The sequence below is a fragment of the Crocodylus porosus genome, unplaced genomic scaffold, assembly GCF_001723895.1.
Source record: "Crocodylus porosus isolate Cpor-Errol unplaced genomic scaffold, CroPor_comp1, whole genome shotgun sequence".
Lineage (NCBI taxonomy): Eukaryota > Metazoa > Chordata > Crocodylia > Crocodylidae > Crocodylus > Crocodylus porosus.
This window is the reverse complement of record NW_017728942.1, coordinates 2,673,732-2,687,390: the sequence shown is the minus strand read 5'-3', so window position 1 is coordinate 2,687,390 and position 13,659 is coordinate 2,673,732. Positions and strand designations below refer to the sequence as shown.

Sequence of the window (13,659 nt, the reverse complement as noted above, 5' to 3'; positions counted from 1 at the left end):
CCCTGCAGGACCGGATCAGCGCGGAGTAATCCTCCTTGGAGGTGAATCCCGTCCTCCATCCTTTGTAGGCTTTCCTTTTTAGCCACAGTGGGTCCGCTAGGTCTCTGGAGAGCCAGGGGGGCTGCTGTGCCTTCTTGCTGCCTTTCCTCCTGCCAACTCAACTTGTGCATAACGGCCACTACATCAGACCTGACAAGGGATTCACTAGGCAGATAAAGAAGGAAGTTAAACAGCTCTAGAAAACTCACGGTCCCAATGCTCACCTGTCTGGAGAATTCAGTACTAAGGAAATGATGGCAGCCCTTAAGCTTTTAAAGACCAACAAGTCACCAGGGCTTGATGCCATAAAAACTGCATTTCTTCATAACACTGGGGAGATCATAATCATTTGGCTTCATAAGTTCATCTCCAATTGTGTCAACTGCAACAAAATCCCTCACATTTGGAGAAAGACCACAGTCATTGCAATCCTAAAGCCTAACAAGCTCAAGGATGACACAAGTAGTTATAGACCTATCTCCTTCCTGTGCATTCCAGTCAAGCTACTGGAACACCTCATTTATGCCCAGATCTACCCTGTAACTTATCCACAGCCTAAGGAGCAGGCTGATTTTAGACAGAGAAGGTCAACAGTGGAGCAGGTAACTCTCCTTACTCAAGACATTGAAGAGAGCTTTGAGGCTGGAGAGAAGGTTGGTGCTGTCCTTATGGACCTCAGTGCTGCATACAACACCGTCTGGCTTCATGGCCGCTACTACAAGCTCCTCCAAATGATACTTGACAAAATTAACTTTATTATACTCACACTTCAGAACCTTACTTTCACTCTCAAGACCATTGGTGGACAGGAAAGCCATCCTAGAAGTCTTAAGAATGGCATCCCGCAAGGCTCAGTACTTTCTCCGTTGATTTTCATTCTGTACATTGTCAACCTGCCTGACACCCAGTCCAAGAAGTATGGCTATGCCGATGACCTGGCTCTCACCAACTCAAGCAAGCAATGGGAAGCCTTGAATCTACTTTGACATCAGACATGAATGCCCTTGCCAACTACTTCCATAAATGGCATCTCCAACTCAGCCTCACTAAAACAGTGGCAACAGCTGTCCACCTAAATAACAACCACGTGAAGAAAGAAATACAAATCAGGATTGGCAACCGGACTCTTGAACGTTGTTATGCCATTACTTATTTAGAAGTGGTACTGGATGGACCCTTACATATTGCTAGCATCTGGATGGGGTCCGGGGTCAGGTTAACATCAGAGTACCTGTTATCCATTGCCTTACTGGCACCACCTGGGATGCAAGTTTCTAAACACTTCACACCTTCACTTTGGCACTTGCGTGTGCTCCTGATGAGTAGTGTACACCAGTATGAGGCTGAAGCATGCACACTAAGCCTTAATAACATCATGAGGACCATTACCAGATGCCTTATGCCAACCCCAGTTGACTACTTACCAGTGCTCTCAGGAAATCCCTCCACTGACATCCAGTGACAAGCTGCTACCCTGGCCCTAGGCCTCAAAGCGCAAGATCCAGCCATTCTTTGCACTCCAGCCTACTAGTCACAAGCCAGAAAACCAACTACCACCTGAAGTTTCAGAACCTGTTCTCCTCTCAGGCCAATAAGCTCATCAAATCTAGGAACACATGTCATCTGCAGCATGGACCTCCCATCAGTGGAGCAGGAAATATGCTGCACAAAAACTACAGCTAAAGAGCTTCATCCCCAGTAGCAGCTTCCACCCTCAAGATGGCAGCGGGTCTGCAGGGCGTGGACTACTCTTAACTGTCTCAGAATGGGTGTTGGATGGTTTAAGGCAAGTATGAGGTCTTGGGAACTCTACAACAATGCTGGCTGGAGCTGTGGTGCTCAAGCTCAGACGACCAACCATATTTTCTTTGAATACTCTTACAGTCCTCCTTTGCATACCCAAGGCCTTACTGATGTTGACCATTCTACCTCTTGCTGGCTTTCTGGCCCTCGTGCTTCCAAAATATGAGTGTGGCAACACTCGCTCCATCATCACTCCTTTTTTCTCTGTGAAATTTGCTTAATCAGATTGCAAAATACTTGAACTAATTAGCTGCTCAAAACTGACAGATTTCTCAGTGATCTTTCTCCCACTTATGTAAAAGACTTGTGAATAATTTGCTGCAAGTACTGGAACATCAATAATCCTGCTTATTCATGTGCACCAAGGCTTACTTTCATTTTTAGGGTTTGGTGCATGGAGAATGGGAAATGAATGAGCAATATCTTCCAGCCCTGTCTTGGGAGTCAGTGTGATGACAATATAGGGCTTCTTAAGGATCCATTCTAAAAGTATATTTGTTCTTAATTAGCATGGCTAATTAACTCTAGTATTAATAATGCAGCGGCACTAGAATATAAAGCAGGTGCAGTAGATGCTCAGTATACCTTTTAGGATTATTTTCACAATTGTTTCTTGAAGAATAATTTAAAAGAAATATACTGGGGGGGAGAAAAATATCTTATGCTTTGGAGAATACACCACCATTTTTTCTGATCATAATATCTCTTATCAAAATATCTGGGGTCAGTCAGATAAATACATGCAGCCTTTGGGGATTTAAAGGAGGCTAACACAGTACCAACAACAGTCTAAGCATCTGTGAGAGGAAATTAAGGCACACAGTAGGTGTGTAGAAAAACAGTAAAAATCTGAATATTTGAAAAAGGACAAATTAATTCATTCTTGTAAGTAAGGTGTTTAGAATCCTTTTTCAATGTACAGTATTCACTGCAGTGGCTCATTCAGAGCTATTACAGTCCATCATACTAGTCTACAGTGATGGACATTTTAAAAGTAGATCACTGCCTACAGTCCCTAATGGCCCCTTCCCAGCCATTAAAGTCTAGTGGCTCTGTTATTATTGGTGAATTCCTAAAAACACAGTAATGCTACAGTACCATAATTACATTTCTAAACAAAGTACCTGTGCCATATGTAGCCTTCTTGTATCTAACATAACCACAGAGTAAACCAACTATCTGAGCTAATGGTACAATTGTATTTTGGAATACAAGGATGTTTTTGAGCTGTAAAAAAGATACTATAGCTGATAATATTTTACTGTTATTGTTATTACTGTTAATAATAATAATTGGCAACTTTGCAACTAAGTAGGAAGCTGAATCTGTGTACTGAAGAGTTCTTTAGCTAATAGGCCAATAGTATTCATGCGACTAATCCTTGCTGATGAAGGTGAGGACAGCTCATCAAACCAGAGGTTAGTGATTGCAGGCTAAACAAAGGAGCAAGATTTAACAAAGGCTCTAGAGAAGGTAACTTGGGACATGGTCAGTGGGAGGGGTACATGCATGAGTGAGAATGCATTACATTCACAAACAGGAATAGAAAAAGAAGTACTTCTGCTTAAAGTAATTGTTTATCTACCTATCTAGATACATATAGATAGATATATCTATATGTAGATATTATATATAAATATAGCATCTAAATCAGCGATTCCCAACCTTGGGTCACGACCCAAATGAGGGTCACGGGGGCAATGCTGGCGGCACTGTGTATAAAGGACTGAGGCATGCTGTTTGCCGGGAGCTCCCCCGCTCCCAGGGTGCTGCCACTGCCGCCACCACACCCGGCTCCCAGCAGCGGGTCCTGGCCAAAAAATTTTGGGAACCACGGAGCCAAATAGTATTAGCATTTTTAGGATCTAAATATGTATTTTAATTAATTTTTTTAAAGACTTGTCCAAAATTCTGATTGCACCTACGCTGTGTTAATCCAACATACGTTCCAGCTAGACAACCGTTGTTTCAGCATAGTGACTCACATTTTGTGGCTAACAGCCCTGTAAAATACAACATTTTTTAAAAAACAAAAAACCCACTGCTGCTCACTCACTCTTAAGTGAGTAGCTCCTGTTGCCACCATTTGAGTGGTCCGTTACTGCAGAGCGTACACAGTGTTGGTTTGTCTGCTGCCCTGAAACAAGGAAACAGGAAAACAAAACAAAAATTAAAAATTTGTTTTACTGGGAGTTCATCGTGCAGCCCTTGTTCAACACACAATCCTATTGCTTAATGTCTTCTCAAAAGGCCCCAGCTCAGCTTCTGAAAACAGACGTGTGTCAAGTCCTGCACATTGTTTTCTTCCTTGTCTTCATGCTGTGTTTATCCTCCTGCATAAGCAAGAAGATATTTTTTTAGGCCCATATTTTATAGTCCTTACTTGGGTTACCTAACCAATATTTATATGAATTAATATTTACAGCTTCCATTACAGCTACTTGATGTAGTGCCTGTCTTCTATGGGAAACCTGCTGTTTTCCATAGGGGCAAAATCAAAATGGAAGCATTTGGTTTTGGGTTAGATGCACATGACCTCAAATATTTTGTTTGATGCACTTTACATTTAAAAAAAAAATCTTATTTCAAAACAGAAAATTAAACTCTAGTTCCTTCACGCATTTCCTAATAGGAGCTATAATTTTGGTCCCACATACTTCCTCTGAGCTAATTTCCTTGGGGAGCACATCTTTTGCAATGCACTGTAGAGCCAGTTTACGGAGAGAATAGATTCCAGTAGGGAAATGTAGCTTAACATTGATCTGATTTGAAAGGAACTTTTTGGGGTCAAGTCTGTAAAATAAAATACAACCTTTCAGTGGCAGGAATCTTGAAATGCTTTGCAATAACTCAAAAACGTCTAAAGGAAACTTTGGAGCTTTCAGAATGCAATGTCTTTCAAAATTTCATTTTCTTTTAAAAAGATTCAACATTATAACTTTATCCCTTTTCAGGACAAAAACAAATGTTGATGAGTTGGAAATTCCCTGTAGGAAGACTTTTGCGTACCTGTAAATAATGTCATTCCACTGACAGAATATTCTGTGGATGGCTCGATAGGGTTTTGTTCTTCATCTTCATTGTAGCTCTGTGGCTTCAGGTATTACAGGTGAAGCAAAAGGGAAAATGACTGAAGCAACTTGTGTTGCCCTTCGAAGGCCTGGGAGAAGGTCTTATATCCATCTTTGAGGAAGGGCCAGTTGCTCCTTTTCCCTCAGTCTCATGTGAGGACCATCTTGTGACCACACATTTTATTGGGACATTAGTGAAAAGAGTAAGAAAACATGGGCTGTGACATGTTCACCCTACAGTGAAGTTTTATGGTACTCTCTTCTGACTCATAACCCTTCCTGGTACCTGGTACCTTTTATTTATATAGCATAAATTAAACATTTGGGCTGCAATCCAGAAGTAAAAACACAATGCTTTAGTTTTTAAGAAGGCATTTTGAAGGAGTTGCATGAGGATTACTTTTGCTCCTTTGAAAGTGTTTTTCTGACATCTGTTACTTTCACAAGATAGAGGCCTGGCTAGATGTCTGCCTTTTTTTCTGATGAACAGCTTTAGCCAGCATCTAGGACATCCTTTCTTCATGTATGTCTGGTTGTCACCTTTTCACTCATGCCTATATTTGTAAATCCCTCTGTGTAGAGCTATATGTATGTACGTAAAAATGATGTCTCACTGGTGGCACTATACACTGGTGCTCTGTAATCCATGTTGCTTGCCTGTGAGTTTCTGGGTGAAGTCTCCACAATGAACAGACGCAATTCCAGATCTGATCAATCAGATTTAAAAGTATAATGCACCATTTTTGCTGTTGTCTCTGGGGTGGCAGAAGTAATTAAAAAAAGAAACAATCCAGCCTGATGTTTGCATCTATGTTGATCTCAATGCCTGAAATGCAAGCCGTGTCATTTCATCTGTACCTTTTTATTCCTTTTTTTTTTATTAAATAAGACCTAAGAACTTAGTTTGTTGGAGTGCTATGATTTTTCTTGACATCATGGTCCATTTGTTCCTCTGTGAGCATCACACCAGTCCCTGCTGTGTATATTTCCAGCATCAGAGCCAAACTTTGGAATTGTATGTGGTTACTGGACAGATGGAGAGGCTACCTGCAAAGGAAAAGCTATGTCAGACATTTTAAAGAGACTTCTTTTTTTTTTTTAACCAGGAGGAGCAGGAAACTGTAATATTGAAAAAATTGTGACCTTTTTCCATACGTTGTTCTAATGAAAGTGGTGAAAATGCCCACAGCCCTAACCCTTCTAAGCTTCCAAGAATAAGCTTACCTTCAATGGGGCTGCACGTGGGCTTAAAGTTGAGTGTGTGTTTAGATGCCTTGCTGAACTGGGATTTTAAGACTAGACAAAAATCTCTTAAAGCATTTGTTTCTCTCATTAACCCATTTTTTTCTCTTTCTTTTTCTTTTTGCAGAGTAGTTATAGGGCAAAAAGAATACAACCTTAGTCATTGTGTGCTGTATTGAAATCATTGTATACTGATGTCAGCCATCAACGTCCTGTTGAGTCGTGCTGGATTGACCTTGAACTCCTTGGCATGCTAGCCTGGGACTTGAGAGTTCAATGTTACATTCAGGGCTTTGTGGGTAGCATTGGGCAGGACACGTGTGTGTGTGTGTGTGTTTGTGTCCCATCTGAAAAATGATGCTACTGATACCAACTTGTGTAGTGTTTGGAAATCTACTGATAGGGAAGAATGTAGGACTTAAAAATTATTGTGTTGTTATCATCTAAGCACCCCAGAAATACCAGAGAATTGGGACACTAAGGAATAGCACATGGGACACCAAGAATTGACAGTGGATGGCATTAGAAAGGAAAGTACTGTTGGGAGATGCAGAAAGGGGGTTCCTAAGCTCTGCTGGTACCCAGTTCAGCTCACATTGAGTAATTTAGGAGATGAATAAGGCCCAAGCTAACTCACGTGGCTGCAAAGAAGATTTAGTGGAAATGGGAATTTTGGATTGCATTTGTGCAGATGCTTTTTGATCTTGAGAGAGATTAATTTCTGAATTTGCAATTAATTGCAGGTGTATGTAAATGAAAATGAAACATTTTGACATTCTTGAAACAAAATGGGAAAGCTGAAATGAGATGTTTTGACTTGTTCCCATCAACAAGTTTGTCAATCAATGTATTTCCCTAAAACATTTCAATTTCAACAGAACTGCTTCATGCTGCTCTCCAATTTGCAATTCATTTGGCATAAGTACAACTCCATGCTCTTTGATTAAACACATTACTGAAAGTCTCTGTGGTGGCCTGATCCAGCTTTGCCTCATGTATAAGGCTGAAGATTTTTCAATCGGCTCTGGTTATGCACTTGCTTCAGTAAGCAATACCTCTAGCATTAACTAGTAAAATTCCTGGTCTCTACCCAAAAGCTGCAATTGTAATAAAATAATGTACCAGGGATTTTTAAATAGGCCCTGGGTATGGGGTTTATGGGATTCCTCCCATGTAACGCACCTCCGCCTGCATCTAGGGTTCAGTTCAGTAGTTGATTATTCTCATGCCTGTGCAAGGAGGGGAAGAAGATAGTAAAGGAGCTCTCTTATGGCATGACCTGCTTACACTTGCTGTATGAGCAAAATTTTCTCGAAACAAAGTTTGACTAGCATTTGCCTGACAGACACACTATAAAGCATATATTTCATTCCTTCCAGGGTAATTGCAGAATAAATATTTTCATGCATTCACACCCTGTTTGTTTTTAACATGAGATGATCTTCCTGTTTTGATGCCAAAACATGTTCTCAGTTATCTAAAAGCTTATTATGTATGACATGTAACCAAAACACAGGACCTGCTATGATTATTTTCTGATGGAATTTTCTTTTCCTAAATGAATAACTGGTTATTTTTTTTCTTTCTTTTTTCTGGATTGGTTTCCATGTCTGTCATCTTGAAGATGCCCTCCTAATGTTCCTCTGTTAATAAATTAATTAGCAAGGGCTTGATACTTTAATTCTCTTTCAGGAAAAATTCCAGAGTGCCAAGAGGGAATTTATATTAATGATTAGTGGACCCAAATTGATCCTAAATGGCTCCTGAGCACCTGTGTGAAAACTTCCTTATGTAGACCCATATGCTCAAGCAGATGCATAGCAAATATTGCAGAAGCAAATTTAGATACTATATTTTTTTTAATGAATAAACAGACCTGGGGCCACGTGGGTTATTTTCTTACCTAAACAGTAGCAGACAGGACCTATATTGTGCCGGGGCAATATTCCGTTTAAAGTACAAACCTAGAAAGTAACATCTATTTACCTGCCAAGCAAGGTGTGGAAATAGTTGTGCCCCCTATTTCCATGCACTTGTTCAAATGCAAAGCACAATGAGAAACTGAAAAAGGCCAAAATGAAAATGGTAAAATAAGAGAAGTCAAAGGAACTAGAGATCTTGGCATCTGGCAAGACCCTGGCCGTGATTGTGAATATTATCCTCAAAGCTTTCCCTTCACATCAGCTGCTTCTCTCATGGTTGCAAGCTTCTCAGTTTGCATTACCTTAGAAGAGCAGTGAGCTCCTGCTGCTCTTTCTCTTGTCCCTGCATTTTATGATTGTTCCTAGCTGTTTCTATTTTGGTAACAAACCCTAGAGTACGTGTGAGCATTGTCAAGCGTATACGCTACCTAGTCACTGAGTTAACGTCATCAAGACCCGGGAAAGAGTGTGTATGAGACTGATGGCCTCTGTGTAAACCAAGGGATTGTCTTGTTCTGCCTTTGTACATCACCTTGAAACATGCCTGGGGTCTCTAGACACTACACCAATACAAAAAAATATGGTAATAATATAGTCATTCACTGTAGAGAATGGCATGCTATCACAGTCTGCAAATGAGAATCTGCTTGTTCTCTACCAAGGAAAAGCTTAGAAAAACATTGTGGTTTCTGCAAGGAGTAAACAGGCCCAGGCTATACATGGGCAATGGAAAAAGCTCAGAATAAAACGAATGTATCCTGGGGAGCCTCACTGTGACCTTCCATTTATAATCTACTGAAGTGAGCCATCAGCTCAGCCATGTCACTGAATGTGAGCATGTTGCTTTTTCCGCTTGTGCTTCACTCACATCAGTTGGGGGCTTGTGAGAATTGCACCCCAAAAATGCAAACACAGGAGCAAAATGGAAAATTATTTCACCCTTCTGGTTTAATTTTTTTTGTTATTTGTTATGGTAGGTTAGAAAATTGGCATGTTTTGTTTAAAAGAAAAAAAAAGGGATGTTTTGCATAGTTTGGGCTCAAAAGTAATCCCATGATTGAGCCCCTCCAAAAACAAAGAGCTACTCTGAGTAAAATTATAACATTTGCACCTTCAAATTTGATTTTTTTTTTTTTTATGTTTGTAGGTAAATATAGAAATCCTATCAAGTTTTAGCAGGATCTGGAATATATTTATTCAACATACAGCATGATAGGCCCCCAGCTACCATATCAATATTACACCAATGTAATAAAATAAAATAAAATGTCAAGGGGATAAAACTGGCTAAGCAAAATAGAAGAAAATGATGGGATCAGCGCTTTTGCTGCATTCTTCCCATTCGCTGAGGAGTCGGGTCACTGTGCTTCATTTTCCCATTTCTTCCCTTTGTTTGTCTCTCTATTCATGCTATTGGGCTTCATTCAGTCTAAACCCAGTAAATTTTGCTGAAGGCAATGGAGCTACAATTAGGAGAATCAGATCCATAGTAAACCTCGAGTAAAAGCTGAAAAAGTGAGTCAGGAAAGGTATGGCCACTTTAAAAGGTATATTGTTAAAAGAGCAAATCAAGTCAGTTGTTACTACAGTCCGTTTTTCCCCCACTCTTATTAACTTTGTTAACTTACATTAAAAAGGATTTATTAACACAGCTGGATCTCAAGTTTTGTAGATTTTTTTCATTTCCTTTTAAATTTTGATAGAAAAATAATCCCAGATAAAGTAAATGTACTTGTTTGCTTAATTCTAATGCTACAGACATCTGAGTCAGTGTTTTCTTTTTTTTTTTTCCTTTTCCCTGCCTACTGGGCTAAATTAGCACCAGCCTCAACCAATATCTCACTATGGCTCGAGCGTATCACTCTGTGTGCATGCGTCCGTGTGTCCGTGTGAGAGAGAGAAAATGTGCTTGATCCTGAAAAATGCTGAATACCCAGTGCTTCCCAATGCTGATTTCAATGAGACCAGAGGACTTTAGAAATTCAGAGGATCAGGCCCCATGGATAAGTAGCAACAAGAGAACAACTGGTTCATTTTTTAACATGTAACAGTGTGTACGGTCCTCATTCAAGCACTGAGTTTTAGAATGAGTTTATTAAAGATCGAGGCCACCCCAATTAATAGAATAACTAGTACAACTTCCTTGGTTGGTTGGATAATTGCTGTTTTATGTTTCTATTTGCAGTGGATGCGAGGGCAAGTATTATAGAAGATAATGCGGCTGTTTCTTCCCAGAAGACAATGGAGATAAGCTCCGTTTCTGATGTGAACGGAAAAAATCTTGGGAATGGAGCCAAGAAGCCCATGCCAGCTGCTAAATCTCGTTTTGTCTTGGCATTTTCACGGCCTGTACCAGGACGTACTGAAGAGCGAGCTACAGATTCATCAGTTGGATCAGCTACGCTTGATGTCAGCTCAGAGATGCCCGAAGTGAACAAAGCATCGAGTGAGACCGTCGAGCTTCCAGCAACAGCTGCACCAGAGGAAGGCTTGCATAAAAACCTAAACCAGGCCCCTTCTGCAGCATCCATTAGTGAAACCGAACTAGCAGCATCAGCATCACTTGAGGGAGAGAATGCTGTCCCGTCAAAGCCAAAGCAAGTAACCTTTTTTGACAGACTCTTCAAACTGGAAAAGGGAAAGGAAAAGAGTAAAACGCAAATTGAAACCCAAGAGGGGAGTCAGGCTACAGACATTCCTGACGGAGGCATCACAGCAGAAGAGGCTGCTGGATTACAGAGCACGCCAAGTGATGTCCCACAGGGGAAGGCAAGTGTTTGAACAGGAATATCAATTTCCTTCTTAATGAAATCTCTTAGGAATATTAATGGTGCAGGACAGTATCGCATTATGATGGCTGTAGGAAGGAGCCAGAGAATAGTGGATATTCTTAGCACTGGTGTGGTAACTCCCTGACAGGCAGGTTTGGCAGGAGGGGGGTGGAGGGTGAAGTGTCCTCCTTGGCAGAGTAATAAAAGCTGGGGTATGCATTTCAGGACAAAACTGGTGGTGTCTGACCTCAAGTGTAAGTTCATTTGTATTTTTACCAAAGACTTAGTCAAGCTAGCTCAAGTCATGCCCCATTAGTTCGGATGATGAACAGCAGCTGCAAGGGGAAGAAAAAAATGTACCTGGAAATGTAAGTGACTTTCATGCTTTAGATGCTCACTGCCTGATACTGGATCGTTTTAGGAAACTCTTTGGACACATTTCAGATCACGCTTATAAAAGTTGAACTTTTTATGCTGCTTATTGCATAGCATACATCCCTGTCACAGCCTTTAATAAAGAGTAAAATACAGCAGCAATTTGGTGTGCTTTAATGTATTATGCCTTTCATCCAAGGAGATACAGTTCTTTAAATATTTGAGGCATTACACAGTGAGAATGAGGTGCAAAGCAGTTAAAAAACTTACCCAAGGCCACAACGCAGTCCAGGGGCAGATCTGGAAATGGATACGACCCTTAGATTTTGGAGTTTTAGACGAGTAATTGTTTTTTTATCTTAACCATTTTTCTGGTGAAACGGCTGAGGGGTTTTAGGTTTGTGACTGGTCATTTTGCTTCTTGCTGGAAGATTTACCTCCTGCTGTAAAGAACCAAGAAAGAAGTGTGGTGTTTTACTATATTTAATTTATTTGGTGCCATCAGCCCTATAAAGTAGATTTAGTGGGATGGAGAAGGAAATGTAATCTGATCTGTTTCTGATCCTAAATTATCATTAATAGGTTCTCATTATTCTACTAGGTTCTATCCCCACCTAGTGTAAATCAGCATAGCTCCATTGACTTCAATAGTTATGCGGCTTTTTACCAGCTGAGTACACAGAACAAGCTATTTTTTCAGGGATAAGGGAAGCTATTTTTCCAGGGACTCTGCCTGGAAAGTCTCATATCACTACGGGATTGACTTTGAGTATAACTGCACTTTGACTGTGGCTGCACTGCTCAAAGGGCTAAGCCCTCAACTGAGGTAAAGTGGTGTCATTCCTTATTAGTTGCTGTGATCCCAGCAGAAATGTCAAATATTTTTTGTATGATCTCTGGGTAAGAATCCTGACTCTAGAAAAACACAGCTGTTAATCAGAATCTAATAGGGGGAAAGGGTAATTTTAACAGTGACTATTATATTGATGTACCTAGACTAACTCATCCAGTTACAATAATGGTTGAGCATTGGTAATTGCTGCTTGGAACAGTGTTGAGAGTTCACAAAGAGACACCTATGAGCTTTGAGCACCTCGGTTTATAGTGTCACGCTGTTCTTTCCAACACTGGGTCTCTGGTTTCTATTCTGAAACTTATTCTCCCTTCCAGTCTCTACTGCTTCTCCCCACCAAGTTTTGGATATGAGCTCTAGCCTCAAACTGTAAAATATCAATCTTAGAATACATTCATTTATCATTCAATTTAATTTTTAAAGATTTGCCTGTAGGTATTCTTTTATAATAAGAATGGAAAACATGGGTTCTGGACAACAAATGCACTTTTGTGCCTTTGTCCTTCAAAATCTCACTGGGTATCTCAGACAGCTAATTTGTAACATATAGGGTGGTACAGATGCACACTTGTGTATTTATACTCACTTGGGCCTACTGAATCGAAATTCACCCACCGTTTAAGACAGAGCTGAGTGAATACTGAATACTTTTTTCAATATGTTTTGTCTTTTTTCCCAGTTTGAAAACTATCCTTAGAAAGTCTGTCATTTTCCAATGCATCCAAAAATACTCACAATTTTATTTAAAGAGCATGCCTTAACACGTGTGTCTTCCATCTTTAAAAACAAATACATAAGATTCCCAGTTCAATTTATTTTATTTTTTTTAAACACAATTCTTTGGCCAGAATGGCTGGATCCAGATGTGCAGGCACATGCCGTTTGTGGCATTGCAAACCTCTTCACAGGACTACAAACCACACATGTTGCATATTACACCATGTGCCCTGCTGCTAATGTGCAGCACTGGGGTAAAAATTCCTACTGGAAAAGCCATCCCCCCCCCCCCGAAAAAGCACACCCAAGTGCCGCGTGTCAGGACAATTGCAGAGCCAGGGGAGCAGGGCTGCCTTCTCCCCCATCTCCTCGTGCTGCAGAGCCCCCGTGCTAAGGCACCCCGCACCCTGGTCAACTGGTCCCTGGCTGGCTGGGGTGCAGGGTGCTTGAGACAGGGACTCCACATGCCTTAGTGCAAGGGTGCCACAGTGGAGCCCCCATGCTGACACATGCAGAAGCAGGGCTGCCTGCTTCCCCATCTCGAGGCATACCTATCTAAGTCGCATTTCACCCAAGCCGAGAGCGTACACTTCATAACCAGTTTAAACAGCAAAAAAGGTATATAATAGTAATGCCATCAAACTTTTGATTACAACGGGGTTAGGGAATTTTTTTATAGAATCATAGATTCATAGACATCAGGGCTGGAAGGGACCTCGGGAGATCATCGAGTCCAGCCCCCCGCCCAAAGGGCAGGAAGTCAGCTGGGGTCACAGGATCCCAGCAAGATAAGCATCCAATTTACTCTTGAAGGTGTTCAATGTAGGTGCTTGAACCACCTCCGCTGGCAGACTGTTCCAGACCTT

The 13,659-nt window shown here is 40.9% G+C and overlaps 1 protein-coding gene across 7 annotated transcripts in view; it reads left to right on the top strand.

The window, feature by feature from the left end:
- BCAS1 (breast carcinoma amplified sequence 1) overlaps positions 1 to 13,659 on the top strand; it is an 80,008-nt gene that overhangs the window by 16,653 nt on the left and 49,696 nt on the right. For all 7 annotated transcript variants that reach the window (XM_019548154.1, XM_019548151.1, XM_019548155.1 and 4 more), the window contains exon 4: positions 10,263 to 10,846. In XM_019548154.1, coding sequence (XP_019403699.1) covers positions 10,263 to 10,846 — 584 coding nt within the window. The remainder of the gene's footprint in view (positions 1 to 10,262; positions 10,847 to 13,659) is intronic.